We start from the raw sequence: 14,217 nt of genomic DNA, 5'->3' as shown, positions 1-14,217 counted from the left end.
TACTCATGGGTAGGGGATTTCATTTTGGAATAAGGAAAACGTTCTGAAATTAGATTTTTGGTGATGGGGTGATAGTTACACAACTTCATGAATATACTAAAAACCATGGAAATGTTTCAGAGGGTGAATTTTATGGCAGAGGAATTGTATCTCAATAGTGCAGTTTGTTGTTGTTGTTGTTGTTTGAGACAAGTCTCACTCTGTTGCCCAGGCTGGCATGTAATGGCACAATCCCAGCTCACTGCAACCTTCGCCTCTGGGGTTCAAGCAATTCTCCTGCCTCAGCCTCCCAAGTACCTGGGACTACAGGTGCACGCCAGCATGCCCGGCTAAATTTTGTATTTTTAGTAGAGACGGGGTTTCACCATGTTGGCCAGGTTGGTCTCCATCTCCTGACCTCGTGATCCGCCCGCCCCAGCCTCCCAAAGTGCTGGGATTACAGGCGTGAGCTACCGTGCCCGGCCTAGAGCAGTTATTTTTAAAACATGGTCTGGAAACATTTCAGCGCCAAGCGGCTGGGATTTCTGACGGAAGTCAGCGCTTGTGCCCCCACCCCCTTGCCCCGAAACTCTGTCCCCGCCCCCCCCTCCCCGCCCCTTCCCCCACCGACACAGCGCGCTCCTCCCTAACGGTCGCCACTGCCCACTTCCGGTTTCGTCACACACTCTCCTTTCACCGTCCGCCTTTCTTGTCACCTCAGCCGCTGCCCTCGCTACCGCACGGACTTCGCCCGTGTGCTCGCCCGCACTCGCGCTGCCCGCCATGGCCACCGCCCAACTGTCGCAGGTGTGCCAGAAGTACGACACCAACTGCGAGGCCGCCATCAACAGCCACATCAGGCTGGAGCTCTACACCTCCCACCTGTACCTGTCCATGGCCTTCTACTTCAACCAGGACGACGTGGCCCTGGAGAATTTCTTCCGCTACTTCCTGCGCCTGTCGGACTACAAGATGGAGCATGCCCAGAAGCTGATGAGGCTGCAGAACCTGCGCGGTGGCAGCATCCGCCTTCACGATATCAAGAAGCCAGAGCGCCAAGGCTGGGAGAGCGGGCTCGTGGCCATGGAGTCCGCCTTAGACCTGGAGAAGAACGTCAACCAGAGCCTGCTGAAGCTGTACCAGCTGGCCGTGGAGAAGGGCGACTCCCAGCTGTGCCACTTCCTGGAGAGCCACTACCTGCACAAGCAAGTCAAGGCCATCAAAGAGCTGGGTGGCTACGTAAGCAACCTGCGCAAGATTTGTTCCCCGGAAGCCGGCCTGGCTGAGTACCTGTTCGACAAGCTCACCCTGGGCGACCGCGTCAAAGAGACCTGAGCCCAGATAGGCCCCACAGCCACGGAGTCCCTTCCCTGGCTCGGGCCACTAGGCGGGGCGTGCATGTTGCCCTTTCAGAACGTTCTCTTCAGTTTTATCTTTCAGTTTTACCATTGTTAGCAATAAAGTTGTCTGGTTCTCAAAGCAATAAAGGTGTCCATTTGATGCACCTGCAACTCTCACCTTTTAGGAATCAGGGCAAATCCCCATGCAGGTTTAAAGTAGGTATCCAGCAGTCTCTCCACCCACCCCTGCCCCATCTGCATGCAGCTCAGGATTTGCAGGGGTGGAGGGCAATGATATTTTATGGGCCCCTGGAAAACATATTAGTCTTCCCTTTGTAAACTACCAGGGTATGTGGGGTGGGATGGGGTGGGGTGGTCACTCTTGGGCCCTGGTGGCTGTGGGTGCATGGGCACGGTAAAGTGTAAAACATGGTCTGGAATTCATCATAGTGGTTGCCTCTGGAGAAGAAGTGAAGGAAATGGGATTGGGCAAGAATTAAAATAAACAAAGGGTCTTCAACTTTACATGAAAACTTGTAGTTTATTAAAATATGCCAATGTTAATGTTTGTTGATTCTGAGTAGCAAGTGGGGGTTCTGGGTGACAGCACAGCAGGGTACCTCTCTTTGGCAAGCTCACTCTGGGTGACAGTTGTAATGGGAGCCTTAAGCTGGCTTCCCCATAGCTAAGGGGCTGACAAACTAAAATGGCACTTTGCAAGTCCAAGTCCTTTTATTTACATTGTTGTACTTTGTTTTTACAAGAATCTCAGGAAGAAGGAAGGACAAGTATCATGACTTTATTAGTGACAAAAAGGGAGGCCATACAGGCAAGAAGTTGTGGAATCTGGACATGAACCTCGATCTTCTGATGCCATGTTCCTTTTTCTTTCTGTTACCCTGCAAGTATATCAACGGGTTAAAGAAGATTGTGTGGGTAGACTGGGAATCTAGCCAAATAACCAGCCCTGGAAGGGAAGGAAATCCCCCAACACTCTTAAAGACAGCCCTGATCACTGTAGTCTCTCTCCTAATTACAGGTATGCCTTCTAGCCTAGGGTGGGGACAGCTTCTAAACCTCAGCCAAAATCCTTCTCATATGAAAGAAGCCTTCAGAATAAGCAACAGACTATATGAGGTAGTAGGGCACCTCACAGGAAGGCAGCCAACACCTGTGCACTTGAACCCCTCTGTTCAGGTACTCTCCCTGAAACAGACAGTCACACTGTTGCCTGAGTTGGCACTGAATACCTAAGAAGGCCTTAGGGCTGGAAATCCCCAGAGTGCACCATCCATCCACCACGTCTTCACTGTCAGTGGCTTCTCTTCAAGCACAGCAGGTAAATGGGGTGGCTACAAAACACACATGCTCTATCTGCAAATCTGGCTCATCTCAAAGCCTGGACAGAGAAGCCCTGTACGTTTACCATGCACAGTGTACTGTAATCTATACATTCCCTGTTGTGGTCTCTTTACTGAGATCTACAGCTGACGTCAGACTAGTTCCATCTTGGCCACGAGGCCCCCTCTTTATTCCGTTTTTCCCTTTCCTGTGATTCAGAGACACCTCAGGATAATGCAGAGAAGTCTACTTAGAACTACATCCTTTTATTTTACCCGGAAAAGCAGGATTTCCTCACCTGCAAGACTCAAAGAGGATTGTGATTACACTCCAGTGCCTATCACATGCCACTACTTGTAGTGTCACATTTCACAGCTTTTCTTTCAGAATTCCTGGCTGGGAAGTCTAGGTAAAGCGGCAGCTCAATTTTTTCTATTCTTGTTCCACTGCAACAAAAACATGAATGTCCTAAATCCCCTCCTTTTGGTTCAGTTTTAGGGTCCACAAACAGCCTTTTGAATATGTGGGGCAACTGTGGGAAAAACATGAGAAACATTTAGACCAAGCTGGCCCCATTGGCACTTTTCAATGTCTTGACCTTATCCATCGCTGCAAGTCTCCTCATTTTCCCACCCTCCCTTGCCACATTCCTCTCAAAAGGAGTGAGCAAACTTCTTACAGGTGGGCCACATTCCCACATACACACAGCCTTCCCAATTCTTGAGAGCCTGACTTTCAATACTTGAGAGTGAGTTGTGCCTCAGTCTTCCAGCCCTGAAAAATACCACCCTGAGACATACAACTGGATGCCTGTCAGTCATTCGTTGTGCTCTATTGCTTGGGGGAATGATGTCCGAAAAAGTGGCTGTTGCTATGGGTACCAAAGTCTCAGGCAATGATAGTGTCGGGACTGAGGGAAAATGGTAAAATTGATAACTTCATCTCAGACTCAAACACGGATTCAAATTAACTGTGTTGAATAATTTACCTCTGGGGAAAAAACCCTCACTCTATCACAAAAGGAAATTTCTTAATAGATGGTTGTCACTGACAACTTGTACTTCATTTTCCAGAAAAAGGAAAAGTATTTTTTTTCTTAGAAATGTGTGTGACAAGCAGTACAAAGCACCCATTAATTTCTCCTGAATCTTCTCTACCCTGGAAATTTGCTCTACATTTCTGATTTTTAAATTCTCCTTTAATTTTTCTTTTCATTTACCAGCAATTACAGTTTCTTTTCACAAGCCTGAGAGACATATCTAATCAAGTATTTAGTAGAGAAAAGCATTGTCGGTAATCTTGAAAGTGATACTATGCTTCAGATTTTAAAATAACAATTTTTGTTTTACAAATACTTTGATGTTGCTGTTGTTGCTGTTGTTATTGCAGTCCTGAGTTCAGGTTCAGAGAAATATTGATGGAGAATTTGCCTCAGGAAAGCTGAAAGGAAAGGTGAAATGAGAGTAATCATAGTAGCAAAGTGTGAGGACACCTGAAAGGTAAAAGGAAAGAAATTTACACCTTGATTCACTAGTCAAGGGAGCTATAGGGGTGGGATGAGGTACAGTAAGAAAGGAAAGTACTAATGGCTATCATATTTTTAGGAATCCTGTGACCGTTTGGTTTGGGTTAGGTTATGAGTAGTAACAAAGACCAGAAAAGCAGAGTCTTAGAAAAGATAGGTTTTCTTTTTCATGTATAAAAGAAGTATGGAAGAAAACAGTTCAGGGCTACTGTGGAAGAGCTTTCAATCACATTTCATGGATTCCAAGAGGCACATTTTTTTTTCTTTTTTAACATATTTGAAATTGGGATGTATCTTACAATCACTGTTGGCCATACCTGTCATTGCCTGAGGACGCACTGCAAAACTCGACAAAATCATATCATTGGCTAAGAAAAAATCCTGGAGATATTAGAGGTGTACTCTTTTAAAAAATACTGTGTCACCAGCACGCTTGATGGCACAGAGGACGATATTAAGAGATATCAATGATTCTGAGTACAGAAGTGATTTAGAAGAGTTGAAATTTGAATCTGAAGAAGTTCTAGCAGTACTTGAAACTATTTAGCCCATAGTTTCCCTTTTATGTGTACACACAAGAGTGATTCAGTAACAAAAGTCTGTGCTTAAATTAGTGTAAAAGAGATTTTCCAGCAACTGAAATTTAAAAATCTAAGGGATAAGAAAACACTGTGTTCTAATTTAATTGGTAGCACTTTCTTTTTGTGTGGTACATAGAATAATGGTGTGCCTTAAATTAGTATGTTTGATTTGATAAAATACATTTTCTTGTTGTTCCACTGAACAGGGCTTCCAGTACAAAGGTCGTCTCATGATCCACATGGCTATTACAGCTCCAACCATTACATTAGCATATCAGGAAGGAGAAAGAATATATATATATATATATATATATATATATATATATGAGTGAGGGAAGATCAAGACATTTATTAGGAGGAAAGAAAAGATTGTACATCTAAGTGTAACGGAGGATTGATCTTCAAGTTAAGGGCTGGTTGCTTACTGTGATCTCTGATGATTCAGGGGAGCAATGTCATGGGAACATTATTTATTTTCCTTCTAAATCAGAGGATCCAACAGAAGGCCTCAGGCCAGATTCATCTACAGACGTGTTTTACTTGGACTAATTATTTTTTAATAACCTTTTTATTTTGGAATAATTTTAAATTTTATATTTAAATTGCAAAGATGGTACAGTTTCTGCATATCCTTTCCCCAGTTTGCTGTAATGTTAACATCTTACAGAACCATGGTACATTTGTCAAAAATAAGAAATTAAAATTGGCACATTACTATTAACTAAACCGTACACTGTATTCAGATTTCACAAGTTTTTCCACTGACGTTCTTTTCCTGTTCCAAGTTCCAATCCAGGTTTCTACATTGCATTTAATTGTCATGTCTTCTTGGTCTCCTCTGTCTCAGTCTTTCCTTATTTTTCATAACCTTCACAGCTTTTAAGACTACTGATCATGTATTTTGTGGAATGTTTCTCAATTTGGATTTGTCAGGTGCTGCTCTCATGATTAGACTGAGATTCTGGGCTTTGGGGGAAAAGACCACTTTACCTCCGGAGTGTGTATCTCATCACATCCTATCATTGAGGCTACATGACATGAACATGACTTATCATTGGCGATTCTTAACCTTTATTGCTTCGTTAGAGTGGTGTTGGCTAGGTTTCTCCACTTAAAGTTGCTATCCCCTTTCCGAACTCTGTTCTTTAGAGTCATCAAGTCCAGTTCACCCTCAAGAGGCTAGGAGAAGGAGCACTGCCTGGATGGACAGAGTATTTACCTACAATATTTGGAATTCTTCTGTAAGAAAAATTTGTACCTTCTTTCCCATTTACTTATTCAATCATTTATTTATCTCACTATGGATTCATGGGTATTTATTTAGTACTTTGGGTTATAATTCAGAACTACATTATTTATTTTGTTCCTCAAAGCGTTCCACATTTGGCCAACTGGAGATCCTTCAGTTGGCTCCGGTGTTCCTTTGACATAGTCTCATCCTCTGTGTGTATGTGTGTAGCATTTCCTTACTTTTCAGCACTACAATATGCTCCAGACTCATGATGTATTTTCCCTGCCCCAGCTCTAGAATTAGCCATTTTCCAGAGTCCTTGTCCCTTTTATTAGATAAATCATATTTAAAAATGAACATCTTGAGAAGCCAATGAATTATAACTTTTTCATTTTAATTGACACAGAATAATCGTGCATGTATATGGGGTACAATGTGATATTTAGATATGCATATACTTTGTCTGATGATCAAATCAGGATAATTACATATCCATCATCTCAAACATTTATGAATTCTTTGTGATGAGAACACTCACAATTCTGTCTTGTAGCTATTTTGAGATATGCAATACCTTATTGTTGACTATAGTCTCCCTACCATGCAACAGGACACCAGAACTAATTCTTCCTTTCTAACTGTAACTTCCCACCCTCCTTTTTCTCCCAGTCTCTAGTCTCTGGCAACTACTATCTACTTACTATTTCTACGAGATCAACTTTTTAAGATTCCACATATGAGTGAGAATGTACAGTGTCTTTCTGTTAGTGAGAACGTACAGTGTTTGTCTTTCTGTGTCCTCCAGGTTCACCTATGCTGTTGCAAATGACAGGATTTCATTCTTCCTGTAGCTGAGTAGTATTCTATTATGTAGATACACCACATTTTCTTTATCCATTCATCAGTTGCAGGATACTTAGGTTAATTCCATATCCTGGCTATTCTGAATATGCTGCAATGAATATGTGAGTGCGGATGCCTCTCTGACGTACTGGTTTCATTTCCTTTCGATACATACCCAGTAGTAGTATTGCTGGATTATATGGTAGTTCTATTTTTAATTTTTTGAAGAACCTTCCTACTGTTTTCCATCGTGGCTGTACTAATTTACATACCTACCAACAATACACAAAAGTTCTCTTTTCTCCACATCCTCACCAACACTTGTTATCTTTTATCTTTTTGACAATAGCCCTTCTAACTGGCGTGAGTTAATATCTCGTTGTGGTTTTGACTTGTATTTTCCTGATGATTAGTGATTGGCTCTTTTGTTTTGATTTTTGTTGTTGTTGTGGAGGGTTTTATTTTTATTTTTATTATTTTTTGCTCACAATTGCTTTGGCTATTCAGGGGTCTTTTGTGGTTCCATACAAATTTTAGGGTTTTTTTTTCTACTTCTGTGAAGAATGTCATTGATTTTTTGATAGAGATTGCATTGAATCTGTAGATCACTTTGGGTATACAAACATTTTTAGCAATAATAGTTCTTCCAATCCACGAATATGAAGTATCTTTTTATTTGTTTCCTCTTCAATTACTTTTATCAACGTTTTAGAGTTTGCAGTAATCTTTTAATTTCATGATTAAATTTATTCCTAGCTATCTTTTTTTAGCTATTCTAAAAGGAGTTGTTTTCTTGATTTCTCTTTCAGATAGTTCACTACTAGCATATGGAAACACTACTGATTTTTGTATGTTGATTTTTGTATACTGAAACTCTACTTTCTGTGTACTTGTAAAGTTTCCAAAGTTCTTCTTGTTATTTAATTCTAGTTTTATATCACTGCTGTCAGAAAAGATACTTGATATAATTTCTATCTTCTTATGTTTGGTATAACTTGTTTTGTGGATAATGAACTTTTAATTGGGAAAGTTCTCATAAAATTATACATTCCTGGCTTCTTTTGAAAATACTATCTGGCTACATTGGGCCCTGTTCCCATGGGAACCTTCATATGGAACTGAGTTTCAGCTGCCATCTTAAAGCATACATATTCTCCAATTCACCACAGTACATGCCATTAAAGCAATGTAACTTAGGTACCTCAAAGTATACTATGGCAATAAAGTACCTCTTTATTGATTTAAATTACCTGCTGGGCCATGTAGTCACTCACTTTTGTCTTGTTGTACTTAGACTTTCTGTCCCAGGTACCACGGTGAGTGAAGGAATCAGTAACTTGTTATACAACCTCAGCCCCAGAAAAAGGATGACCCCTTGGGTTGATGTGCCCTTCTGTCTCTGGGCCTCTCATGGTATTTGGGAGGTTACAATTGGGTCCTTGGACTCTTTGCCTTTGCTGCTTAGAAATTAGAAGAGCTCAGGTTATAGTTCAGTCTGCAAGTGTCTCTGTCAGTTTCTCATCCCCTTGTTGGCCAAAGTGTCAGTTTCTTTAACTTTTTGTCACTCTTTGTCATGACTGGAAATTACCTTGATGTTTCTATAGCCTTCAAATACAGTGCCAGACAGGATGTACAGGGAGTCACAAACCAAGAGGCTCATAGATCAAATAAACACACTCATTTCACAGTATTTACTGAATAATATGGAGCATACAGTGAGAAATAAGGAAAGAGGGCAGTGAAGAGAAGAGAGGATGCTAGCAGGATGAAAGGACCATGCAGCCTAAATCCCATGTCAGAAAATGTTCACTCTCTCTTTTCTATTTTAGTTTTGCCCACTGACTGTATGCTTATGAGGACCAGCAAAGCTAAAGTCAACACACACCTGCTCTAACAGACAGATCCAGGGGCAAGTACTCCTGGGCACAACTATAACTCACAGGTCACCTGCTAAGCAGGTGTTTTAATCTAGTGTATGAGAGAGAGGACATATGGGACCAGATAACTATTACTAATGAGCAGCTGATCTAAGGATGTTCCAACTGTCATGAATATTTGGTTTCTACTTGTTCTTTCCATCCCTTCTTTTTTTTTTTTTTAATTTTTGAGATGGAGTTTCACTTTTGTCGCCCAGGCTTGAGTGCAATGGCTCGATCTCAGCTCACTGCAACCCCCGCCTCCTGGGTTCAAGCGATTCTCCTGCCTCAGCCTCCTGAGTAGCTGGAATTACAGGCACCTGCCACCATGCCCAGCTAATTTTTGTATTTTTAGTAGAGATGGGGTTTCATCATGTTGGTCAGGCTGGTCTCGAACTCCTGACCTCAGGTGATCCAGCCGCCTTGGCCTCCCAAAGTGCTGGGATTACAGGCATGAGCCACCACGCCCAGCCTTGCATCCCTTCTTATTCAGCACACATATATTCTGCCTGCTTTATCCATGTCTAATATGTTTCACAATAATTATCTACACTTAGTTTCACCTATCCTTATTTGTTTTTCGTATCTATTGCAGAATTGAGCATTCTTAAATTGTAAATAAACATTTTCCTATGCAAACATCTTCTAATCTGTTCTTCAGACATAAACTGGCCTGGGAGGGTGCCATGGATCTTTTGCAGGGCATTGTTGGTGTGGTTCCTGTCATGGTTTTCTTGTCTAGAACTTTTGTAAGCTAGCTTGAAAATCACCTGGAAGCCCTCTCAGGGACATATCCAGCTCACAATAAAAATTGTCCTGACCCCTGGAAGTTCCTCTGGAAGTTTTGTCTCAGAGGAGTACCCAGCTGTGTGAGGTGTCAGTCTGCCCCTACTGGGGGGTGCCTCCCAGTTAGGCTGCTCAGGGGTCAGGGACCCACTTGAGCAGGCAGTCTGCCCGTTCTCAGATCTCCAGCTGCATGCTGGGAGAACCACTACTGTCTTCAAAGCTGTCAAACAGGGACATTTAAGTCTGCAGAGGTTACTGCTATCCAGCAGCACATCAAAAAGCTTCTCCACCATGATCAAGTAGGCTTCATCCCTGGGATGCAAGGCTGGTTCAACATACACAAATCAATAAATGTAATCCAGCATATAAACAGAACCAAAGACAAAAACCACATGATTATCTCAATAGATGCAGAAAAGGTCTTTGATAAAATTCAAAAACGCTTCATGCTAAAAACTCTCAATAAATTAGGCATTGATGGGACGTATCTCAAAATAATAAGAGCTATCTATGACAAACCCACAGCCAATATCATACCGAATGGGCAAAACCTGGAAGCAGTCCCTTTGAAAATGGGCACAAGATAGGGATGCCCTCTCTCACCACTCCTATTCAACATAGTGTTGGAAGTTCTGGCCAGGGCAATCAGGCAGGAGAAGGAAATAAAGGGTATTCAATTAGGAAAAGAGGAAGTCAAATTGTCCCTGTTTGCAGATGACATGATTGTATACCTAGAAAACCCCATTGTCTCAGCCCAAAATCTCCTTAAGCTGATGAGCAACTTCAGCAAAGTCTCAGGATACAAAATCAATGTACAAAAATCACAAGCATTCTTATACACCAATAACAGACAAATAGAGAGCCAAATCATGAGTGAACTCCCATTCATAGTTGCTTCAAAGAGAATAAAATACCTAGGAATCCAACTTACAAGGGATGTGAAGGACCTCTTCAAGGAGAACTACAAACCACTGCTCAATGAAATAAAAGAGGATACAAACAAATGGAAGAACATTCCATGTTCATGGGTTGGAAGAATCAATATCGTGAAAATGGCCATACTGCCCAAGGTAATTTATAGATTCAATGCCATCCCCATCAAGCTACCAATGACTTTCTTCACAGAATTGGAAAAAACTACTTTCAAGTTCATATGGAACCAAAAAAGAGCCTGCATCACCAAGTCAATCCTAAGCCAAAAGAACAAAGTTGGAGTCATCACGCTACCTGACTTCAAACTATACTACAAGGATACAGTAACCAAAACAGCATGGTACTGGTACCACAACAGAGATATAGACCAATGGAACAGAACAGAGCCCTCAGAAATAATGCTGCATATCTACAACTATCTGATCTTTGACAAACCTGACAAAAACAAGCAATGGGGAAAGGATTCCCTATTTAATAAATGGTGCTGGGAAAACTGGCTAGCCATATGTAGAAAGCTGACACTGGATCCCTTCCTTACACCTTATACAAAAATTAATTCAAGATGGATTAAAGACTTACATGTTAGATCTAAAACCATAAAAACCCTAGAAGAAAACCTAGGCAATACCATTGAGGACATAGGCATGGGCAAGGACTTCATGTCTAAAACACCAAAAGCAATGGCAACAAAAGCCAAAATTGACAAATGGGATCTAATGAAACTAAAGAGCGTCTGCACAGCAAAAGAAACTACCATCAGAGTGAACAGGCAACCTACAAAATGGGAGAAAATTTTCACAACCTACTCATCTGACAAAGGGCTAATATCCAGAATCTACAATGAACTCAAACAAATTTACAAGAAAAAAACAACCCCATCAACAAGTGAGCAAAGGATATGAACAGACACTTCTCAAAAGAAGACATTTATGCAGCCAAAAAACACATGAAAAAATGCTCATCATCACTGGCCATCAGAGAAATGCAAATCAAAACCACAATGAGATACCATCTCACACCAGTTAGAATGGCCATCATTCAAAAGTCAGGAAACAACAGGTGCTGGAGAGGATATGGAGAAATAGGAACACTTTTACACTGTTGGTGGGACTGGAAACTAGTTCAACCATTGTGGAAGTCAGTGTGGCGATTCCTCAGGGATCTAGAACTAGAAATAGCATTTGACCCAGCCATCCCATTACTGGGTATATACCCAAAGGACTATAAATCATGCTGCTATAAAGACACATGCACACGTATGTTTATTGCGGCACTATTTACAATAGCAAAGACTTGGAACCAACCTAAATGTCCAACAACGATAGACTGAATTAAGAAAATGTGGCACACATACACCATGGAATACTATGCAGCCATAAAGAAGGATGAGTTCATGTTCTTTGTAGGGACATGGATGAAGCTGGAAACCATCATTCTCAGCAAACTATTGCAAGGACAAAAAACCAAACACTGCATGTTCTCACTCATAGGTTGGAATTGAACAATGAGAACACATGGACACAGGAAGGGGAACATCACACACCGGGGCCTGTTGTAGGGTGAGGGGAGGGGGGAGGGATAGCATTAGGAGATATACCTAATGCTAAATGAGGAGTTAATGGGTGCAGTACACCAACATGGCACACGGACACATTTGTAACAAACCTGCACATTGTGCACATGTACCCTAAAACTTAAAGTATAATAATAATAATAAATAATAATAATAAAATAATACAAAAAAATTGTCCTGACCCCATTTTCTTTAAGAACCTTGATTCCTTAGCTCCTAGTTCCCCTAGGAAATCATTTGCCTCTGTGATCCGGAAAAGACAGAAATGCAGTCTTCCTAAAAAGGAGCATATCTGACTAGTTGCCTCACCTTTGTTTTGAGTCTGATACATGCAGTGGATTATTAAGTCCAAGAGGCCCTTGAAGGAAGAGAGGTAGGGGTGTGGGGTAAATTCAGTAGGTTAAGAATACATGGAAAGTGAAGGCATGTATACAGCAGGTGTAGACGTGGATGCAAGAAGTGTCAAGAAACCTTGTGGAAATTCGTTGCGTATCTATTATGAGAACAAAAAGTTATTGGCCCTTGATCTGCTGTCCTAACGGGCAAGACCATATTTGGGGCCAACTCCAGGGACCAGTGAGGAGTAAAAAGCTCGTTCCTGCTCTCAGAAAGGAGAACAACCATGTGTTCCCTGGTGAAGACAATTTGTAGACTTCACAACCAAACAACTGAGCTACTTTCTCTCACAATTTGTTCTGGAAGTGTCCTAAACGGAATTTCCTCTGATCATAGACAACCTCCACTTCTCCATTAAAAGGTTCCCAAGAGAGACCTACTGGAAGAAAAATCTACTATAAAAGGTGAAAAAGAAAACTGGAAGCCTCGGGTGTTTGGGGTCTGTTCTCACTCTGGAGAGTCTTGACAAACTTCCTTGGTTAGAGGCAATCCAAAATGCAGCAGTCCTTTGATGCAGAAGAGTTGCTTGCATAGAACTCAATGATGCCAAAACTGGACAGGATTCCTGATAAGACAATTAACAGCAGACCCAAGAACCTTGGGTGAGGGCTCCTAAGGCACAAACCGGATTTCAGGGCCCTCTGATATTTGCAGTAACCCCCACACACGAGTTTCACTATTATGTGTCAACCTACATCTCATTGAAAATGAATGTGTTATAAGGAAGGAGTTTGCTGAAGTAGAGGAAGGGGATTTTTTCCCCTGAACAAATCAGGAAAACCCACTTTACCTAATCTGAGCTCTTCCTGGCCCCAGAGGGAGAATGATCTCATTGTAAGTGGTAGCTCCGGGAAAAGAAGTTTGATGCCAAACTTATCTAAGACGTTAGGGAGAGAAGTGGAGACTTGAAGGTGGCAGGAAGATGGAGAGCCCAAACATAACTATAATCATTATGGTCCAACCCATAAGGTTATTGAGGTTGGCAGAAATGTAGGCTCTGTCTGGGAGGATTTCCCATATTAAAAATATGAGAAACCCACGTTGAATAAAGCAACTTTAATATCGAGAAAATGATTTGCTTTTTTTCCTCCACTCACTCTTCAAGTCTGTGAATGTGTATGGAAAACAGAGGGTAAAGAAGTGAAGGCGTGTGGATCAAAAAGCAGTGGTGTGGATCATTCTATAAAAGATGCTTAGCATAGCTAAAACTTGTGAGAGAGGAAGAGCTGGCCGGACAGATGTGGAGGTGAAAACAATAGGAGATAGACTTCCACATCAGGGCTTGTGAGAACTGAGGATGAAGGCAAGAGAGAGGGTTCATCTAGCATGAAGAGAAGAAGTGTAACTCAAGGGGAGATGATAAAAGGGAGGTATGGAAGACGGGCTCATATTAAAGTTAAGGGTATAGTTTTTATGTTTGACTAAAAGGCCATTCAGAGAAAGCAGCACATTTAGACTAGGGCTTCAGAAGGGGGTTGTCAGATTCCTTTTTGGGGATCTCCTGGGATAATGAGGGTGCCTAGTGACAGACACTTGGGATGAATATGAAAATGTGAAACTGATGACTCTGCTTGAAGATGCAGGAAAAGCATTCTCTCTAATCAGGAAAGTGGCATCAAAAAGTTCTGATGAGGCCTCGCTGTCCTTTTTCTTTTAAACTGGAGTTTGACTATTGTTTCAATTTGCTGCTTCAGAAGAATACAAGCCCAGATGTCAGGATGTCAGAGTGCTAGAAGAACATCAAAGCCCCTGGTGGTGCCAGCGCAAGTGTTT

At 41.7% G+C, this 14,217-nt stretch overlaps 1 protein-coding gene across 1 annotated transcript; it reads left to right on the top strand.

The window, feature by feature from the left end:
* The first annotated feature begins 668 nt into the window (after window positions 1–668).
* On the top strand, window positions 669–1,475 carry FTHL17 (ferritin heavy chain like 17). Its single transcript, XM_003261185.4, has one exon. The coding sequence runs from the start codon at window positions 763–765 to the stop codon at window positions 1,312–1,314; it is 552 nt and encodes a 183-aa protein (XP_003261233.2). The 5' UTR covers window positions 669–762; the 3' UTR covers window positions 1,315–1,475.
* Window positions 1,476–14,217: the final 12,742 nt, after the last annotated feature.

This window comes from Nomascus leucogenys, chromosome X (genome assembly GCF_006542625.1).
Source record: "Nomascus leucogenys isolate Asia chromosome X, Asia_NLE_v1, whole genome shotgun sequence".
In the NCBI taxonomy this organism is placed as follows: domain Eukaryota; kingdom Metazoa; phylum Chordata; class Mammalia; order Primates; family Hylobatidae; genus Nomascus; species Nomascus leucogenys.
Note: the sequence above shows the minus strand (reverse complement) of the source record. Positions and strands in the feature narration are given on the sequence as shown.

Bases quoted from the DNA above. Each gene is read 5' to 3' on its own strand.
- FTHL17 (XM_003261185.4), top strand. From the start codon at position 763: ATGGCCACCGCCCAACTGTCGCAGGTGTGCCAGAAGTACGACACCAAC.